This window comes from Sinocyclocheilus rhinocerous, unplaced genomic scaffold, assembly GCF_001515625.1.
Source record: "Sinocyclocheilus rhinocerous isolate Xijiao unplaced genomic scaffold, SAMN03320098_v1.1 scaffold1374, whole genome shotgun sequence".
In the NCBI taxonomy this organism is placed as follows: Eukaryota; Metazoa; Chordata; class Actinopteri; order Cypriniformes; family Cyprinidae; genus Sinocyclocheilus; species Sinocyclocheilus rhinocerous.
In genome coordinates this window covers 609,850-632,436 of record NW_015643932.1, presented here as the reverse complement: position 1 = coordinate 632,436, position 22,587 = coordinate 609,850, and the positions used below count along the sequence as shown (strand labels likewise).

Genomic DNA, 22,587 nt, shown 5'->3' with positions numbered 1-22,587 from the left:
ACTTATATACATAAACACAAGTAAGTAAAGATACTTCAAAAGAGAAAGATATTTGCTTCAAGTTGACAGTACCGAAGAGGGCAAGTAAGGAAAGAATGAGACTTGAAGTCAAAAAGATCTGGATGATGCAGGGGCTAAACCTGGAGGTGTTGAAAGAGGAATAGATCTAATATGTGTTTGATATACCTGAGGCGATGTATAAACCTCAGGGTAGCACACGGTGTGAAGTGGAGGATGCATCAACGCAAATAACTCTTCAAATCTGAGCTGAGTCTGTGGCCTCGCTCTCCCGGGCCCAAAACTGTCTGTTGCTGTTAATGCAAACAGCCAATACGGTTAAATCTTCCCGTTCTAAAATAAACAGCCCGGGCATCACAACACGTCTCAAAAATGTAGACACAGCATCGCTCAGCCTGCCCTCATCATCAGGGTATACAGACATGCCCACACAAAAACACATTAAATATTAATGCCCGTATTGGAAATAGACAAACACACTTAATGGACAATACAGGGCGGTTTGAATTATTCATTAAGTATGTGTTAGTGTTCTTGTGCACATGAATACCTGCAGACAAACTCTTCCTCTTTCTCTCTGGTTCTCTAAGTGGACTTGTTGCCTGGAGCGGGAAACACATCCTGGGGCTCGTAGAAGAAAGTTTGTTGGTGCTCTTACAAAGGTTTATCACAAAAAGTTCAGTTTCAGAATGCAATATGAATGAAATTCAACATGAGATTGAGAGTCAGAACACATGAAAGCACCTCCAACAAGCAGCACCTCACTATGGGAGCATTATTCGGAGGTCTGGATCTGAGAGACCCTGAGAAGACCTCCAGAAAAACAGAAGGAGAGGGAAAAGCGAAGTACTTTTATATTCTCTTCATGTACTCGGACCAAACCCTAGGGAGCTGTGCAATCCCATGGTCTAATGTAGCACATCAAATTCAAGTCAGTAATGCAAGCTAAGCAGAAAGCACTGATCCCATAAGTCTGTTCTTTTCCTTTTCAATGTCAATGAGGTAGATTTTAAAAGGGAAAAGAGTCAAAAAATGATTTTCAGAAGCAAATGTAATGACTCTAGTGAGGCTTTCGTCCGTGTATATCAGCAAGAGGTGTGGACACAAGACAACAAAAGCTGCATCAGAAATCGCATTCTCTCTGAGTATGTAATCCGGAAGTAATTTGTCATGTGACCTACCAGCAATAGTTGTGTCGCTTCACTACCATTCAGAAATCCTCACCCATGGCCTCATGGGATAATAAAGTTTTGACTGGCTGCACACTTTTCACCTACTGTTTTATGAATACTGCAAATTCTGACATACTACAAGGACTTTTCCTATGCTGTTTTTCGAATGCTATGTAGTAGGCCTAGGAAAGTATGCAATTTTGGATGCAGCCAAAGAAAGATGCTTAAAAGAACGCATAATAATGCTCAGGTCAAACTTCATGAATTTGATCTTAATTATATACACAATGCCAAGAGAAAGAATATAGGTTGACAATGAAATAAGTCTGTTCTTTTCCTTTTCAATGTCAATGAGGTAGATTTTAAAAGGGAAAAGAGTCAAAAAATGATTTTCAGAAGCAAATGTAATGACTCTAGTGAGGCTTTCGTCCGTGTATATAAGCAAGAGGTGTGGACACAAGACAACAAAAGCTGCATCAGAAATCGCATTCTCTCTGAGTATGAAATCCGGAAGTAATTTGTCATGTGACCTACCAGCAATAGTTGTGTCGCTTCACTACCATTCAGAAATCCTCGCCCATGGCCTCATGGGATAATAAAGTTTTGACTGGCTGCACACTTTTCACCTACTGTTTTATGAATACTGCAAATTCTGACATACTACAAGGACTTTTCCTATGCTGTTTTTCGAATGCTATGTAGTAGGCCTAGGAAAGTATGCAATTTTGGATGCAGCCAAAGAAAGATGCTTAAAAGAACGCATAATTATGCTCCGGTCAAACTTCATGAATTTGATCTTAATTATATACACAATGCCAAGAGAAAGAATATAGGTTGCCAATGAAGGTGGAACTAAAGAGCTAAAGTGACACTGTAGCTGCATCCCAAATGACGCGCTATACACTATGCACTCATACACTATGTACTTATGCACTATGTACTCAACCATGTATAGTATGAATTATATAAGGTTATTTTGTCATTCATAATTGGAGTCTGATAGCCCCTCCACCTTCGGTATGTAATTAAAGCTGCAACAATTGAGTGCATGAAGTGTCCAACATTCCACACTTCATTTTTTCAGTTATTTAAGTGTATCATCCGGGTATTTAAAGTGCACTTTTTCTTTTTGGAATTTTCAGTGTGAACGCACTACTCACACTATTTATACTACAAAACGTCATAGAATAGTGCATAAGTATGCGATTTGGGACGCACCTTGTGTCTACCATGGCACGACACAATGCGATAAATGTCAATAGAACCCATTATAATCTGTGATGCTGTCTATACTGGATACGGCGCGGTGCGACGCGACACAGCAAATCCCAGAAATTAAACTGATGCCTCTGACATACTGACACACAGTTCAAATGATTTGCAGTGGTCACATCCAGTGTAGACTTTAGCAGAGTATATTTTAGCTGTTGCGGCACGGCACGACACAACAACTATCACATCCGGTGTAAAAACGGTGTTGAACTGAGAGTTAGCTAGGATGTCAACTTTAATCTAAAATTATCAAACCAATTTCAGAAATTTTATCCAACCAGGTGTGGAATTTTAGAGGGAAACCAACTAATGGCACAAAACCTCACAGAATTTCTGAAATCTATTGCAAATAGAATGGGGGAACTATGACGTCAGAACCCAGATGTGTAATTCGCCGCGGACTCCTTCGAGATTTTCCCATGGGGTTTTATAATAGGGTTTTTCAATTTATGAGTAAAATAAAGCCTGTGGTAAACATAACTTGATGATACTTTTACGTTTTGTTCGATAGCGTAAATTACACACATCCATACACAAAACACAAATTTGGAAGCAGTTATGTTAGTTTTTGAAAACGTATGTTTTTAATAAGTAACTTGAGAAAAAAGTTTGGGCTGTGAGTGTGTGCAGTTTACAATGTACAAAAACTAAAAGTAATGTCAAGTTATGTTTACCGCAGGCTTTATTTTACTCATAAATTTACAAAAGCCCATTATAAAACCCCATAGGAAAATCTTGAAGGAACCCGCGGCAAATTACACTTCCTGGTTCTGATGTTATAGTTCCCCCACTCTATACGTAACATTTCTGCTGCTGTTTACCCACCAAATGTAACTTCCTTAAAGATGATGTCACTAAAGAGCTGGCTTTTGTTATAAAATAAAACTAACAGGCATGGAAATTAATATTGAGGACATATTTCCAAAGAAAATGTTTTGTTTAAAACATTTCAAGATGTAAAAAGGGGAGAAAAACACCTGAAATGAGTCCTAAATGGTTAATTCGTCCAAAAATGAAAATTATGTCATCATTTATTAACCCGTGTGTCGTTCCAAACCTGAATGACATTATTTATTCTCCTGTAGAATATAAAAGAACAGAAATTTCTCTGTTTTCGTCCATACAATGGAACATACAGTGGTTCCTCAAAATATCTTCTTTTACCTTCTGCAGAAGAAATAAAGTCAAAGAAGTTTGGAACGACATGACAGTGAGTAAATTATGACAGAATTTGCCTTTTTGGGTGGCTTATGCATTATTTTTACTGCCATATTTGTAACATTTCTGCTGCTGTTTACCCACCAAATGTAACTTCCTTAAAGATGATGTCACTAAAGAGCTGGTTTTTGTTATAATATAAAACTAACAGGGATGGAAATTAATATTGAGGACATATTTCCAAAGAAAATGTTTTGTTTAAAACATTTCAAGATGTAAAAAGGGGAGAAAAACACCTGAAATGAGTCCTAAAGGGTTAATTCGTCCAAAAATGAAAATGATGTCATCATTTATTAACCCGTGTGTCGTTCCAAACCTGAATGACATTATTTATTCTCCTGTAGAATATAAAAGAACATAAATTTCTCTGTTTTCGTCCATACAATGGAACATACAGTGGTTCCTCAAAATATCTTCTTTTACCTTCTGCAGAAGAAATCAAGTCAAAGAGGTTTGGAGCGACATGACAGTGAGTAAATTATGACAGAATTTGCCTTTTTGGGTGGCTTATGCATTATTTTTACTGCCATATTTTAAGAGCATTCATGCAGAATCCTTTAACATGGTAAAATGGCAACATAAACTCAAACCAAAGAAATGATATTATCATTAATGCACTCTTATATCAATTGGATTGTGATATAAGAAAACTAATATGATTTCTAGTTTTAAAAATTGTGAGATTAATATTTTAGCCAATATATTTGATGAAAATGAAGTACCTGCAGTTTATACAGCACCCAATCTGTCATGTTTTTTGGTGAAGCTGGACAGATACATCAGCATTTTGCTGTTAGCCTGTCACTGCAGCCTGCAGGCAATAAACTCCATTATAAAGAACCAGCAGTTTTGAGTTTTCCATGATTCTTTCTATCCATTTCACAACACAGGCCTCAGTAGATCCTTTCCTTTGATTCTCTCACAGGCTCTCAGACAAAGTGATTCATTCAGTAGACTGTTCAATAATGGTTTGGCCTTAAATGAAGCACTGTTTGGTTTCAATGAGATTTCAGTCCTCTAAAATATCCCTTTGACTTGTTATTTGCCAGTATCGACTGTGGTATTGTCTCACGCAGGCCAGAGATGGTGGAACAGATCAACGTTGATGCTGAAAATATTTCAGGGACTTTGCGCAACATTCATGATTCAGGAAAGGTTTAACTTACCAGAAGCCATAACGGTTCCGGTGTCATCTGTATCTTTAGATTGTGGTTCACATCTGGAGGTTCATGACCCAAAAATGGGTAACTTTTTCCTGTACTACTTCCTCCTTGTCGCTCCATCCTACTTCTGCTGCGGTTTGTTTGCCCATGAGTCTCATCACCTGCCAGAAGCCAAACATGGTGGGCATGGATGTTACATTAATAGCATCATACAGTACAGGTCAAGTTTATCAAGTCTGTAAAATCACAAAATAAATGCAATCAAATTCGCCCTCGCTGCTTAAGTCTAATCAGCCAAGAGTTGAACTCGGGTCTCTGTGGCCTCATTGCAAGATACTTTTCTCTTCACAGTGCAAATATGTAAAATGTAACAATGTAAACTTGCTATTTCAGATACATTAATAAAAAAGAATGACTATCAAAATAAATATTACAGTACTATAAATTTAATATGCAATATATATATATATATATATATATTATGCATTTTATTTATTTATATTTTATTTTGTCATTTAGCATATACTATAAATACAATATACCATAAATAGTACATACATTGTATGTATACTGCATATAGAATATATTAGAATATACTTTTAAAAGTGAAAAGAAAATGCTTAACTTCTGTCATTGACATAGACTGAATGTTAGGGCTGGACAATTAATCGAATTTTATTTCCAGTTATGATTTTGGCTTGCAACAATTATGAAAACAAGATAATTGGGATCAAATTATTATTTTGATGCATTCAGTTTTGTAAATAATGCTCTCGATTTATTTTACATTGTTTTTTGTTTTTTTATCACATTTCGTTTGCAGTTGAATTATATTTTAAAGGTGACATATCATGCAAATCTGACTTTTCCAGGTTTTAAGTGCTATATGTGTAATCATGTAATAATTGTGATCTCAGTATCCATCAAAATGATTTGCCATAATCGAGAAGCCCTACTAATCAAATGTCAACATGGACAGGTTTCATGACATGCCGTCATCCTCAAGAAAACAAACAAAACTATGCAAGACAAAAAAAAAATGCAACTCAGAATGCATTAAATAGGAGTTCAGATGCAACCAGAAAAAAAACATTATTACTGACTACATATATTTAACTAGTTTTTATTTAATATTAAACTTAAGGAAATTAATTTGTTGTCAATATTAATAATTGTTTTTCTATTTTTAAATAAAATATATTTGTTTAATATTAAATTTGAGCATTTTTTTTCTTTTTTATTAAATACCATTATTATTTTTTTATTATTATTTTTAAATAGCACAAAAAATAAACAATTTGATGCCTTTTTGTGTGACTCAATGTCCAATACAAAATATGAGTCCTGAAGCAAAACCAGTTTTGTTCTATTGACTTTTACCTGAATAAACAAGATGCAGCGTCATAAACCTATAGATGCCATAAACAAGTATAAATACAGTCATTATCAGTGCACTCGTGCTTCATCCAGCTAATAAACCTCGACTTGTTGATTGGACATGAACAGGACGGTGGTAATTAGTTTCACAGTGCCATTGCTTGATTTGAGCATTGCTCAAAGTTACCTAGTAAAAGGTTATTGTGAACTTCCAAACTTCAGAGACAGTTTGAGTTTGTCCTTTTGTAATAATTATTAGTAATAGTGTCGTAATTAATTATTCTGGACGAGTTTAGGTGGAGTGTTTGGCACTTTTATGCCCAAGATGTATTTTTTAGTTATTATATTTATTTATTATTTTATTTTAATTATTTAATTTATTTTTTAATTAAGGTCACTTTCAAATTTTAAAATTAGACTTTTTTTAATGCATTTTAAAATGGCCAGCATGTAGGCTGTAGGTTTTATTGTGTTACCTTAGACCTAGACTTTCAAACTCAAATATAAACATCCATTATAAAAATATGAATTATTACGTTTTAACTATGATAATATGAACAAATTATGGAGTAAACAAACAATTTAAATGTTTATTTTGTGAAATTTGTACACAAATTATGACTGTCCCTCAATCGTGGTGTAGTTTCCAACACAACCAGCTATTTTACCTTCTATTTTTAAATTGTCAACAATTAAAAAACTGTAAGAAATTTGTCTCTGATATAGCTAGTTTTCATTTATAGTATGATCCATTATCTATAGATAAACTCATTGAATGTTATTTAAAATGATTTTGTCCTCCATAACTCATTAATATTAAACTGTGATTTTGTTTGCCATCATCTGCATTCATGAACAGAGTGACAACTACATGCCCACTTTGTCAGAAGGAGTATTTCCACCTTCAGCAGCATCTTAAAAAATCACACCACTTGGCAAACCGTGAGGAACTCTGCCTCATCGTTCTTTACAGCTCTGGGCGGTAATTTTTCTAATGTATAAGCATTATTGTTTAATTGTTTAGTTATACATGTATGAAATGTTCATTAAAAGGACATCTTTTAATTTATTTTTAGTATTAACAGCAAATTGAAATGCCCTCATTGTGCCAAGGATCTGGTTCGTCTGGATAAGCATTTCGCTTTCTTCCACAACCTGAGTGTAAGTTGTTTATTTTACGTAATTGCATTCTCATATAAATATATGTCAGTACATCTTAGTGTTTGCTCTGTTTGTCAGGCTGTGGACCGTCAAGCACAACTAAAACGTGCCAAACAACAAAGGGTGCTGGAACTCCTTGCGACTCTCCGGGCCTCACATCCACATCCACCAATGCTGACAAGCCTGGATGTGCAAATGAGCAACAAAGCTGAGGAACATCCAGACGTCCCCCAGAATGTTCCGGCAGCCCCTGCCAATGATCCCGCAGCTCCTGCAGCCAAGACACGATCCAGGACAGCCACTAGTTTGAGCTCTGGAATGAAAAAATACAGAATAACGCGACAAATTGCAGATATCGCAGCTCTGAGAAGGAGGATAAGGGCCATGAAATATGAAAGGGCGCCTTCCAGGTCTTTCATATTCATTCATTTACAGTTGAAGTCAAAAGTTTACATACACCTTGCAGAATCTGCAAAATGTTAATTATTTGACCAAAATAAGAGGGATCATACAAAATGCATGTTATTGTTTATTTATTGGTGGAGTTTCGGTAGTGACATTTGTTATTATTAAGACATATTGACGTTTTTTTGGGGTGTTATCCCATAGAATTGTTGCTATACCGAAACAGTCACTACCGAAACATCATCATTGTTTCGGTAGTGACAAAAGAGAACACAGAATCCTCATATTTGGGGGAAATAAACAAAATTTTAGTACTGTTATGCAATTTTTTTGTATGTTTTAGTAGTGTTTTAGTATGTAAGTTAACATTTTGTAATGTGATGTGGTTGTTACCAAAGCATTACTGTCACTACCGAAATTGTTCAGTCACTACCGAAACATGGGAAGTTTTGTCAAAAATAAAGTATACTGAATTATCAACTAAGATGTTATGATAGTTTTTGGTTCAGTGTATATTCAAACTAATGACTTCTTAACTTTGAAATCGGTGTGATCAACTTTTTGCCTTTTACAAAGAAAAATTGGATTCAAAATACAACAAATCTCATAAATTACACTTGAAATATTGTTAAAAATTTAATTATGGATTTACCTCTGAAAATTGTAATAAAATAGCAAAAAATATATATTTACAATCTAGATGTAAGCTAAATCTTAATAGGTCAAAATAACCCTTCTAATTAAATTACTATTACTGTGTTTCGGTAGTGACACATTCGGGGAGAGGACAAATATTCCAAAACTTTCTGAAAATACAATATGAGAATTAACTGCACAATTGCTAGAAATGTGTACCTTGGATAATCTACAATTTGCATACATACAAATTTTTTGGAAAAAGACAAAAAAGAAAGAGGTCCATTATGCACATCAAGGCTGCATTTATTTGATCAAAAATACAGTAAAAACAGAAATATTTTGAAATGTTAGTTGTGGAAGCCACGATACATTAACATTAAAAAGTTTGGGGTAAGATTTAAAACAGTAGAAGAAGAAATGAAAACTTTTATTCTGCAAAGATGCATTAAACTGATCGAAACTGGCAGTAAAGACATAAAGTTACAAAAGATTTCAAATAAATGCTGTTCACTGAACTTTTTATTCATCGAAGAATCCTGGAAAAAAAAATGTATCACAGTTTCCACAAAAATATTAATCAGCAAAAATATTTTTGTGGAAACCAGCAGCAGTTTTTTATGAAAAGAACCATTATTAATAATTGAGCACCAGTAATAATTGATAATACCTAAGCAGCAAATCAGCATATTAGAATGATTTCTGAAGGATCATGTGACACTGAAGACGAGAGTAATGATGCTGAAAATTCAGTTTTATGTTATTCAGAATAAAATTGGTTTTAAAATACATAAATATAAAAGACTATTATTTGAATTGTAGTAATATTTCAAAATATAACTGATTTTATTTTATTTTTGATTAAATAAATGCAGCTTTGGTAAAGAGACTTCTTTCAAAAAAACTTTATTCCAAACTTTTGACAAGTCTGTGTGTGTATGAGCGTGTATAATACACATATGCATGTATCATGACCGAATAGCTCTGCTATCTGTTTATATTTCAGGTTTGTTTGTGGTGTGACCAATTCCACAGCTATAAAACACAAATTGGAGCACTTGGACCATTTTCTAAAGTGGATCCTGAAAACAAGATCGAAGTGGGTGCGTGCATCTCTGAGCTATGCCATCATGATGATAAAGAACATTAAGAAGCATGTGACACGTGGCAGTATGACCCGCCAGCAAGAAGTTGGTAAGAAGTGCATATTACATACGATCTGGGAATTTTAAATGTGTATTCCATCCTGAAAAAAGTCATTGAAATTTCTGTAATAAATTGATTATTTTATCTATTTATTACTTGATTATCCTGTTAAATGTCTTATTGGCCGTAACGAAGTTTGATTTGTGAATAAGTCGTTCTTTTTAAGTTAACTGATCCATAAATTGGTATTTGGAAAAAAAAGGTTAAAAATGTAGTGTATTCCTGTGATGGCAAAGCTGAATTCTCAGCATCATTCCTCTTCAGTGTCACATGATCCTTCAGAAATCATTCTAATATATTGTAGTGCTGTCAAACAATTAATCGCATCTAAAATAAAAGTTTGTGTTTATGTAATACATGTGTGTGTACTGTTTATTTATTATGTATATATAAATGCAATCACATACATGTATATATTTTAAAGATATTTACATGTTTATATATAATTATATTTATATATAATTTATATTATATATAGAAATATTTTATATAAAAATATAAAATCTTTCTTAAATATGTAAATGCATGTGTGTGTCTATTTATACATACAGAATTAATATATACAGTACACACACATTATGTAAACTCAAACTTTTATTTTGGATGCGATTAATCGCAATTTGCTGCTCGTAAAACATTTCTTATTATTGTCAATGCTGAAAACAGTTGTGCTGCTAAATATTTCTTTTTTGTGGAAACCATCATACATTTTTTTCAGGATTCTTTGCTGAATAAAAAGTTCAAATGAATGTAATTTATTTGAAATTAATCTTTTGTAACATTATAATTGTCTTTACTGTCACTTTTGATAAATTTTTGCATCCTTGCTGAATTATTAATATATTATAATATATTAATTATATATACAGTGGTGTGAAAAAGTGTTGGCCCCCTTCCTGATTTCTTATTTTTTTGCATAAAAACCTTCATTTAAAAACTGCATGTTGTGTTCACTTGTGTTATCTTTTACTAATATTTAAATTTGTTTGATGATCTGAAACATTAAAGTGTGACAAACATGCAAAAAAATAAGAAATCAGGAAGGGGGCCAACACTTTTTCACACCACTGTATATTAATATATTAATTTATTTCTTTTTTTTTAATCTTACACCAAACTTTTGAATGGCAGTATATTACTGTATATAAAATGGATGATAATAATAAGAACTATTAATAATAATTATTATTAATCAATAATAACTGATGATAATTGAGCACGAAAGCATAGTATAATAATTTCTGAAGGATCATGTTACACTGGAGTAATTGCTGCTGAAAAGAATAAATTACATTTTAAAATATATTAAAATAGGAAACAGCTCTTTTAAATTGTAATATTTCATTATTTTACTGTATTTTTGTTCAGTAAATGCAGAGTGGGTGAACATAAATAAATTCATTTAAAAAAAACATTAAAAAATTTAATATTTAAAAACTTCAACTGGTAGTGTACACAGTATATATGTGTGTACTATAAAACTAAGAAAATATCAAGCATTTTTAATATTGTGATTTCCAAGCCTTCAAGCCATCTTACTTTTCTTAATTCAAAGGTCAAGACACAAAGGCAGTTTCCTCATGCCAGTGAGGACGAGCTGCCAGACCGACGCACGATTTCTCAGAGAGGTACCTGTAAACAGTCTGTTTAAACATCATAAACATTACATATGTTTAAGAGCAGAAAATCCAGGATTTACATGAATAATCTTGACAAGAAGTCACAAGTCCATATTCACAGAGACTTAAGTTAAATTGCTGTATTTAATAAGTTAATTCTGTTTGTCAATTGACATTTTTTCACCATTGTTAAAACAATTCCAGAAAAGCTGTTGTTTTTTTGTAGCAAGCCTGAGCGAATAAAACATCGGTCTGCAATCTTGCTAAATGCATCCAAGAGAAAATCTTAAAGCAGGAATCTCAATCATCATCCCCAAAATGCTCTTACATGTGCTCATTCACCCACACAAATCCACGTTCACGCTTGTGTCCTTGACGGGGTCATTGCTAAATCTCTTTCTGAGCTGCAGTGCTAAATATGCAAGAGAAGACCAGCACCTGAATGTTAATCAGCTTCTTCGTCTTTACACAGCTCACTACTGATGCCTTTGGACCTCCAGTACATGGCTCTCTGAACATGATGGATGAAGCTAGACTGATGTGCTGTCGCATGTCCATGCCACTCCAAAGATAAATACGTTACATGTAGACCAGGTTCTGACAGCTTCTGTTTATTGTTACAGCATTGTTTCAGGCATTTTATTATTTGCTGCTTGTCTTTTCTTCTGTCATATAATCTTTTTCTCGTAACCATAAGCTTGCGTTTTTGTTGTTAATACAGTACAGCTTTCTTTATTGGTGGTTTTTTTATGTAAATATGTAACCAATAAAGGTACACATAAAAATGCCGCTATCTCTTTTTTGTTTTATTGTTGCTAGGAGTTACGAAACAAAGAAACAGTCCTTGATTGTGGTGTTAGGCAAATTTGTGCATTAAAATATAATCGCATAAGAAAGTGAATGTTTTATAAACCTATAGAACATAAATTCCAAATAGACATATATAGGTTGCTTCCATTTATTTTCCTCACCAAAATGTTAAAGTATAAGATGTGTTAAGGAGTGTCCACTAGAGAGCAGTATGTGAACGTTCAAAAAATAGGAATGATGTTATTCTTTATTGAAATTTGAATTCGTGTTATAAAATTAAGTTGTAAAAAATGATATTTTAAATAGTGTATTATCCTTTAAATAGCATTAGCATTAATGTGCGTTACACAAGTAGGCCTAAATAAGGTTCATTTTGATTTAACATATTTATTTTTAAATCCTTCAATTTGGTCAGAGTCAGTTGCACGAAATCAAGTGCTAAATGGCATTTAAGTCACTTGAGGTTTTGTGTAAGTAATAGCAAAAAATAGTAAGAAAGTAATTATCAATTTTCATGGTCGGTGACCGCAACTACAGATTTAAATACGTTTATTCTGTCTCTATGGAGAGCTCTTCGCATCAAGTGTGTTTGATTAGCAACACCAGTCATTCAAAGTTTTAAATATTAACAAATCCTTCAGCCAGGGTGGTTTTTGCTGTGGCAGCAGGTTTGTGGAAGTGCACCGAAAGCCTTTGTAAACATTTTGTGAGGCGCGCTTTCCCGCAGATTCCCACGACACTTCCGCCACGTCTGGGTCTCTGGTCAAACACTGCGCGTTTCTGTCCAGCTCTCAGCTCTGCGCTGACAGGATCGCCATTGTTTTTGCTCTCCCTGGAGCACCCGGCTCACTTAAAGGATAAATGTGTCTGTTGGTGACCTAGTAAAACTAACAGCCGGCCAGGCTTGTGCTCATTGTGTCAGAGTGGCAGAAAGGGGCCCACAGCTACCGTTCTCTACACACACACATAAACTCATTAGTCAGAGCAGTTATTTTCAATGTACACCAAGTGTTTGTCTTTGTCTTAAGCTGTAATAACCCCATCTCCAGCTACTGTGTTAACCTAGTTCACAAAAATAGTTAAAATCTAACATATGTTGGCACTTAAATGTCATAAATTTGTGAAACCACAATTTTGGCGCGATCAATTTAACAGGCAAAAATGTCCGTTGTCAATAGGGTAAGCAGATAAACATCAAATTTTAATTTTTGGGTGAACTATCCCTTTAAGGCACTGCTCCCATATAATCAAATCCAAGCAAATTTATGTTGGTCAGCACTGCAAATTTGTGTGAAAACTTGAAGACAAGCAATAACTGTTTTTGCCCTCATGCAAAACTCAAAGTTACATGGATTTCTCCTGAAATGAGTGCATTTCGCCCTCAAAATTTCGCGAAATGCAGTCATTTCAACATTATTGAAATTTCGCGGGCAATAAAGTTCTGAAAAGTGAAGCCAAAACATTTCGCCCCCTGGTGGCTGGCTGCAGTATAGTTCATAAATCCCGCCCTCTCCATATAGATGATCTGGGACCTAAGCCCAACTAAAAAAAGAATCAGATTACACTTCAAATAATTTTCCCCCAAAGATAGTTTCCGTCATTTTAGGTAGTTATTATCAAACTGATGTAGGTTCAAGTGTTTGTTTTGTTAATACGCTTGCTTTCAGTTAGTTATTTGATGCTATAAAAATGGAGTGTGGTGTCATGACGTCATCGGCACAAGATGACAGCATATCTGGGATATTTTGACTTCACTCTTATACAGTGGAAGGAAGTACAGACGCGTCGACCATCTTTTTTTAAAGTCCATGTCCACATCACGTTGATTCCTATTAAAATGTCTGTATTTTGTCTGCAAAATTGTATCTTCCTTTGTTCCTAAATGGCATTTCTTTGACCACAATATGGACTTTTTACTTTGGCCAGTAATCAACACTTTAGCTACACCCTAGCAACCATCCACAACATCCTAGCACTGTGGTGGTGGGGAACTGAACAAGCACATCACATGTAAAAATCCAAATGTAAAAATCTATTTTGACGTCAATACTGAATGAGTTTGCAACATTAATATTTAAAAAACGTATATAAAGAAATAAACACTCAACACAAATAAAGAAAAACATTTCTAACTGGCTGCTTGGTAAGGAGGCCCGATTACTATCCAGTCTGGTTCCAAATAAGAGCCGTATGAGATGTGTGTTGTGCGTATAAAAATTCTGTTTGAGAGACTAGACTTTCATGTCAAGAGTTTCAGTCCGAAGCTCAGAATGGCAGAGCCAGTGGAGGATAGAAAGAGGTGAGTGATGTGTGTCAGGGATCGCAGAAATGAGAAAAGCCAGACCAGCCTAAAAGAGGACGGCAGAGGATTGGAGTTATTCATTATTCAAAAAATCCCCCAAATTATCGTTGAATATTGATTTTGGCCAAATAAGGCAATATGTCTGTTTGGTGAAATTAAACTCTTGAAGAACAATCAAACCAATTCAAACTGCCTCAAAATCTATGAAAATAAAATAAGTGGCAAAAATCTCCCATTTACATGTCTAAATTTGATCAGACCAGTTTCATCTGACTTTGATCATGTGCAACACATGAGCTATTAAAATAGACAAGATTATCATTTCCAATGAACAAAATGCATGCTGATTACTTACTGTCAAGTTAGGTGCAATTTTACTTCAATAATAATAATAATAAAAAACACTTTAACCTGGGTTTAATAAAATACTAAATTGTTAAAATGTTTTTTGTTATATATATATATATATAAAGCTTCAATGTACTGTTTTAAAATATTGGAATTTTGTTTTACCTGTATTTTGAATCATGCATTATGTGTTTCAGAGTTAAAGGAAATGTCCGTAAGCATAACTGATAATGTTCTTATCAGTTTACCAGCACCTTTTCTGTTTTTCTACTGATTTTTTCTTAGGTTGCCTTATCTCACATAAAGACATCTCCTATTAAAAACAAAAACAGTTCAATCTATACGTAACCATTGTTGTGCACTTACAAAGGTAGGTTCATTTGATATCAAAGATTTAGTTGCTTTACTTCAGCCTTAGATGTTAATATGCTTCCCCTTGGACGCAAAGCGACTGCTTTGATCTGGGACGTATCGTGCATGCATACTTTCTTCCGTTTTGCGCTTAGAAATCTGAAGCTGGAGTAAATTTTGCCATCATCATCAGGTTCATATCCCCCAGAAGTTACCAGAACACCCTCAATCACCAGCAATTACGAGAACTCTGAGCATGTACGAGCTCTAAAACTGATATCATTTCAAATTCTCCTTCTTCCACGTATGTGAAATATTTCATTCGCTGAGAGAGTATTTTATGCACAAAGAGCTCTGGGCTCAAGTTAATTTAACCTTCCTCTTCCCTCGGGTGCGGCCCGCGGAGGCTCGGCTCTCTTTCTCTCTGCTGCCTCGTAGTTTTGTGCGGGTGGAGGTGCTGGAGATGTCGGGTGGGGGGATGCTGTAGGAGGTTAATCTGATATCACATGAGCGAAATCTCAAAGGAAACGGCGTTATGTTTACACCCCGCAGCACACAACACACACAAAACAAGTCCCAGACTATAACTCACGGTGCTCATCATCATTGTCGGTAGTGGAGTCATAACATTCATCATCTGCATCATCATTGTCATCAAGGTTTGCCTCATCAATCGAATCCCCCTGGCCAGAAATAGAGGTTAACTTTTGAACCGCACATCAATGGTGGCCTCTTGTGGCTGACGGATCCATACAGCTTTACTTTCTTTTCTCTTTCTTGGTGTGTGTTCTTTTTCTCAGGCAACTTTAGCACAGGAAGCCCTTGAGGATCATATGGTACAGTTGCTACACTGTAACTGATTTTTGTAATTTGAACAGTAGTTTACTGTAATATGTACAGTAAGATACTGTAAAATGTGTATACAGTATTTTACTGTAAACAGCAAAGGATTATGGGAAAATATACGGTCACTACTGTATTTCCTCACTACTTAATACTGTAAATAAAATACAGTAAAGACATTATTGTACTGTAAATGCCATTACAGTAATGATGCTGTAAACATTTTTACAGTAATTTACTGGCATCCAGCTGCCAGTAAGTTACTGTAAAATTTACAGCAACCTATTTACAGTGTACTGTTTTAGAGTGTTTGCACGTGTGTCCTTGCATTTGAGGTTCAAGACCTTACGGATGGTTCAGAACATCTAGGTTCCAAAAAACACTTAGTAGAAGGAGACAAACCTCTTGTAAAGTAAACTGAAGAGAGGAAATTGTAGGCACTGCAATATGGCAGTAAGATTAGAGGTATTCACCTTAAAAGAGCCACTTTGATGCAGTTTGTAGAATGTGCTTGTGCATTTAGTCTGTTTTTTATGTGATTTGAGCTAATGTTATTGGAACAAAATCTTGACACAGATTTAGAAATTTTAGTCATTAGGTAGAAGGAATTGTACTTAAAGGGATAGTTCACCCAAAAATAAAAAAGTTCTATCATTAATTACTCACCTTCATGTCGCTCCAAACCAGTAAGACCTTCGTTCATCTTCAGAACTCAAATTAAGATATTTTTAATGAAATCCAAGAGCTTTCTGACCCTCAATAGACAGCAAGGGTCCTACCATGGTCAAGGCACAGAAACGTAGTAAGGATAAATCAGTAAAATAGTCCATGTGACATCAGTGGTTCAACCCTAATTTTACGAAGCTACGAGAATACTTTTTGTGCACAAAAAAAACAAAAATAATGACTTTATTCAACAAATCTTCTCCTCCTCGTGCTGCCATTGTGGAGAGTAATAAAACACATGCACGTGCTTTCCTCTGTATGTAAACATTTGATTTGGCTCATATGAGACATTTTTTGTTATTCAGACTTAACTGCACTGTATATTTAATTCTGTTAAAAGATCAGACTTATAAGAGTAATTTTTCTTGAATTGGACTACATTTGTCGTGCTGTGTGTTTGATTTTCTAAACAGATCAGACTACATTTTTTTTTTATTGGGGAACTGTTCTACACTGGTCGCGTTATATGTTTTTGACCCTCTAAAAACTGTTTGGTTTTCATACTAAACCAATTGTGCTGTAGTTTTAAATTCTTTAAAAAGATCTGGCTAATACGAGTCTGCACCACTTGTATGTTTATATGTTCAAATAAAGAGGTAATAAAGAGATAAATTGCAAAATCTGTGTTTTTACCTAGAGGTGTTACCAAAGTGGGCACCAAAAGAACTGACTTGCGAGTTCCCGTACTGCATAACATGACTATAAAGTGCAGTGGTATTATTATTATTATTTTTTTTTACTTAGTACTGTGGTAATAACATATCTTTTGAATGTTTCTATTAAAAAGATGTGCTCTACACATCTCAGGCCACTTGCATGTTCATTTTTTAAATAGTTTGGCTAATTTGATTGTGCTGCTCAGCCATCAATAACACTATAGTACTATGAACACGGCTTAACATATTTTACCATGCTTAAACCAAGCGGCAACCTTCCCGTCTCTCTCGTGAAACCAACACGGAAGTGACTAAAACTGCAATTCGTCAACTGGCCGCTAGAGGCTGGCTCCAAAAGGGAGTCAGTCCCATAGTCTCCCCATGTTAAAATGCCCAACTTTACAGCAGAAAAAAACGTGTTTACAGCCTGGTACAATAAGTGATTTTGGTCTATATAGCTAATTTTGCCCTTCATGACAACTGTGAGGGGGGTGAATTTTTTATAACTCATCCGTTTAAATTATATTAAGCCTTAAAGTTTTGCATAATTAAGGGCGTGGCCACTTGAGTGACAGGTGGATTGCCTGCTTCTGTCACCGCCGTCACGCTAGGTGGGTGTGGTTTCAGCAACCAGCTCCCGCCTCTTTGCCCATTTTCGATTATCCGGGAGTGACGTGCAGTGACGCACTGCCAAGATGGCGACGGCCCGCTCCGCCCACTTTGAGCTTCAAAAACACTCTCCAGAAATCTACGGGTGACGTCACGGACACTACGTCCATGTTTTTATACAGTCTATGGCTTAAACACATAAGTCCACAGATTTCCCCCCAAAACCAGTGCAGAAAACATTCTGCACATTCTATTTATGCCCAATTACCAACTGATACCACCACAGTATGTTTTAGTACGGGATGGATGTAAAACAAGTGTCTCAAAAAAGACCCCCAGGTTAAACAGAAGGATGTACACATGGCCCATGTTGATTGGTTAAATCCTCGTCTCCCGCGAGACACCGTTGCCAACCTTCCCCTAAACACTCTTTAAACACTCCTGATATACAGCTGGCCTGTTAAAACGATTCCCTAGCTGCCTTCAATTTGGAGTACAGCAGTACGTGACAGAATCCGTAGCGGCATATTGGAGTTTCCGACTCAGTGATGCAAACCGTGACAGCTCTTCTCAGATGATAAGGCAAGGTTTATTTAATTAGGACACATAACTGTTAGCTTATGACATGGATACATACACAACATGATACTGACACATTTAAAACTCACAAGTGCTATGAGGATAAATTAAACAAACAAAAAAAGAAAAAGAAAAATCATGAACAATTGCTTCTGAATGCTACATGCTGAGGGCTTACAAGACAGAATGTACAACATAGAAAGACAAACAGGGTAATGGTGGAAAAAAATGAGAATTTGGAAATCAAATATAAACTCCTGTCTCTATATTAAAATCCTCCGGATATTTTGCTACATTTTAATGGCTATGTGATATATGAGGGAAGGTATGGCAGCAAAGTCATTAAAAAGAAAGAAAGCAAAGAAATCTGCGCAGAAAATCGATTTATTTTTCCTCAAAGGAAAGTGGTATTGTAAAATGAATGCATTATAGTAGCTGCCGAAGGAAAAAAAAAAACATTTTGATAATCTTCTCCATTTGAAGTGATGGGGCGTGGGGGTTTATTTCAGAATAGACACCAAAATGAGTCATTTATATTGAACACAATGTGAAAATTGCACAGAAACTCGAGCGAAATGAAGCTGTATGCCTGGAGATGAAAGAATGCACTCATGCAAAATGTAAATAACATGGTTAAACAGCAAACCAGTGCAACCATGGAGACAGTATCTGCAATTTTACTCTGAACAGATCACCGGAACACCACCATTCCAGATGGAAGAAGGGAAAACCCCTCGTGTTGCAGTTTAAATCTCACTTCCATATTTATCAGACAGAACGTGAGCTGAAACAAAGGCCTATCCTCTTTCCATCTGTATGACGAAAATGAATGAACTGACAGAGGGAGTTTTTCATTTTTGCAGAAGTACAAGCAACGTGAGTGCTTTAGCTGATCGGAGCTGATCCTATTTTTACATACATTTTATTGTAAAGAGATAAAAGATCATTTAAAAAAAAAAAAAAGTTAGATTATTTTAAAATTAAATTTAATATTGACACTGGAGTTAAACCCAGTTTCACCTACTGTACTTTCCTTGCCTTATCTCACACCGTGTCCTAACCTGACATGACTTTTCCAGCATAATTTAATTCAATTTCTGATTCAATCAGAACCTATTTCATGTTTAAAGCTGAAATGTGTGATTTTTTCATGTTAAAACAATTATTAGTAAGACAATCATACGTTGAGTTCTCTAAAAAGTGAAACACTGTAGCTCTGTGGTGTTTTCAAAACATTGATCTGTTTGTTTGAACATCTCGACCTTCCCAACAACAGCAACACTGGTTCAGCCAATGGGGTGTGTTTGGGGGCGGGGCTATTGATTCGTCTCCGGGCTGAGTGTTTGGGAAACCTGTTTAAAAACAGTCAACTCAGTCTAGCGAATGACACACTTCAGCTTTTACGCACAGTTATATGGAGTGGGATTTTGCTTTATCATGGTTAGGACACAGTTTTAAGGGCCATTCACACAGAACAAATTTTTGCATTACATTACACATTTTTAAAATAGTTTTCTATGTAAACATGCTCTGGACGAATGCATTTGACTGTTGCGTTCGTGTCTCATGCATTACATGACATCCTAAAAAAGTTCTATACTTTGTGGTTTTTCCATTCCACTTTCCTGTGTCTTGTGTTTTTAAACGCAAAAAAAATGCATTCTGTGTGAATGGCACTTTACAATGCAAAATATTTTTATGTATACACACACCGCTAAGTAAGAAACTTATGACTCATACACACATCCAACTACTAGACTGCGCATTCATTTCCTGCATCCTTCACCTTCCACTTTCTTAGTCTCTTTTTTTGTCAAATAAAAAATTTCCCCGACATACAATCGCTGCTCGATTACACTTGTTGAAGAGGCATTGCTTCTTAAAAGGTGCAGAAGAATTTGACACAAACTGATTTTGAAAATCGCTTATGAATAGAAATCACAGACTGATGCTATTTAATCGAATACATAAGGCCTCTTAGACTCAAGTAGGTGCATCTAGAGTCTGATTGTAATAGACTTCTCAGTTTCTCCTAACCAGAGGAAAAGCGAGACCTAAGGAGTGGATGGGCTAGTTCCGCTCCAGCAGTGGCAGTTATACGCTGGTTCATCCACGAGCAGCTTCATATGGTGCAGCAACAGGGAGAAGCTCAACTTCACACCCTGTCGTCTTACGTTGCTAGATCTTTAGCAGCTAAAGTAAAATGATCTTACAGTATGAGTCCTCAAAACTCGCTTTAACATATTCTGATATCCTGCACCACCCGATAAAGGGTGCAGCAATATAGTACACTATTAGATAGCAAATGTTTAATCTGTACCGCTACACACTCGAGAGAGCTGTGTTGATAGACTAGATAAAGTCGATCCTGACATGGATCCTTAGTTAGAGTATTGACTTGAATGAAAATGAGACTGTGATGGAAAGAAGTACAGTTTGTTTATGTCGTACTCTTGTATACTAAGGGCTGTCTAGCCAACAAAATACTGAAATATGTCTTTCCACAATTTTCAAGTGGACAAAAACTAAAAGTAAAGTAAATTAGACATCCAATCATTTACTTCCATCCTTCACAGACTCTTTTTCGTTCACGCCACATTACATATGCTGTCCACTTTGACTGAAGTCTGTAGACACTGTATCAGTTGTGTGCCATTTAAAATGGAATTTAGAATGTTTTTAAATGTAATTTCGGAATTTGAAATTAACAAAGTAGAATGAAAATAAACTGAAATTCAAAGAAATTCTTGTGAGTATATCTTTTAATAAGAAAAAGGAATGTTTGCTGGGACAATTTAGAAAATTCAAATCCAATTCACACCCATGAACTGAAACAATTCCAGTGTCACCTTTTGCACAACCTTGCGCTCTCTTGAAATTATTCTATTTTATCAAAATTCCAGCATATGGCTCATATATTAACAAACTTTTGAAACAAAATGTACTAAACGCAGAAGATATCGAAACGTTGGCCATAGTCTTTGTTTGGTCTCAGTGGGCTTTTGCCCTGACATGGAGATGCAGAGTGCTAAATCTATATCAGCGACTTTAATGAACATCTGAGGGAGAAAAAAGACATTAGGACAAGCTGGTGCCTCAGTATCTTCCTGTGAATGAGAAATCTACTCTCCCAGAGGAACATAACGCGGAAGTTGAGAGATAGCACTAGATGAGACTCTCTCTGGGGCGGAAGTTACAGCAGACGGATTGGATTTCTTTGGTTGTGGGGGCATCCAAAAATCTATAGCTCACAAGGCATCTGTAATCTACCATGCCAGAAAGATAACATTGGGAGCGGTGAGGAGGGAAAAGTGATACACCTGGGCCGTGTATTACATAGTCCGTTGTGTACAAAGTCTTTTCAAAGCCCTGCTGGCCTGCATGCCTATCATGCCAGCCTGAATGAACTTCTGTTCCCAGCTGCCACCTGCCTGTTTCATCTGCAGACGCGCACACACACACCTGGCTGGGCTGGACATAAGTGGCGGGCTGCCCGCATTCTCCACCAGAACACAGCCAAATCCAGCTCTCTCAACACTATCTATTTACAGATGTTCACACACTCACACTACATGTACATGGACATTATACATACACAATACCCTCAAAATTGCTCTTTTAATGCATTTTGCACAAATAAAAAAAAATTATATACAAAAAAATGCAAATGTATTACAATATACAATGGGAAACCTTTCAGAAGCCAAACTTCCAAATGTCTTTACATTCAAGAGGGGCGATTTGGGTCAGACAACTCCATGACCCGATTACATCATGATAGCCGCTTTGGTTTGGTTGTCGGCACATTCTTTGTGCTCACCAAACAGTAAGACACAGAGCAAATCAAAGAGGAACTTTTTAATGAGGAATGCTCAACATCTGTTGGTTTGACGGGAGATCTCAAGAGGTCCATCCAATGGAGTGAAAGACAGAAATAAACAAAAACAAAAAATAAAAACACCCCGAATCAACACAGAAGGGTGGGTGGTCGAGTTCAAAATGTCATCATGCAATAAAAAAGTAGCTAAAAGAGTCTCTTTCTCCACACATGCAGATAGTGGAGAAGTTATTTACATTCACGCCGGCAAACTTTCTTATTTTCCTCCCTCTTTTTTC

At 35.6% G+C, this 22,587-nt stretch overlaps 1 protein-coding gene across 1 annotated transcript; it reads left to right on the top strand.

Moving 5' to 3' along the window:
• Positions 1-730: 730 nt before the first annotated feature.
• Positions 731-11,962, top strand: LOC107757696 (uncharacterized). Its single transcript, XM_016575251.1, has 7 exons — positions 731-864; positions 7,080-7,202; positions 7,297-7,381; positions 7,460-7,791; positions 9,429-9,616; positions 11,184-11,256; positions 11,720-11,962. The coding sequence occupies exons 1-6, from the start codon at positions 731-733 to the stop codon at positions 11,216-11,218; spliced, it is 897 nt and encodes a 298-aa protein (XP_016430737.1). The 3' UTR covers positions 11,219-11,256; positions 11,720-11,962.
• The last annotated feature ends 10,625 nt before the right edge of the window (positions 11,963-22,587 follow it).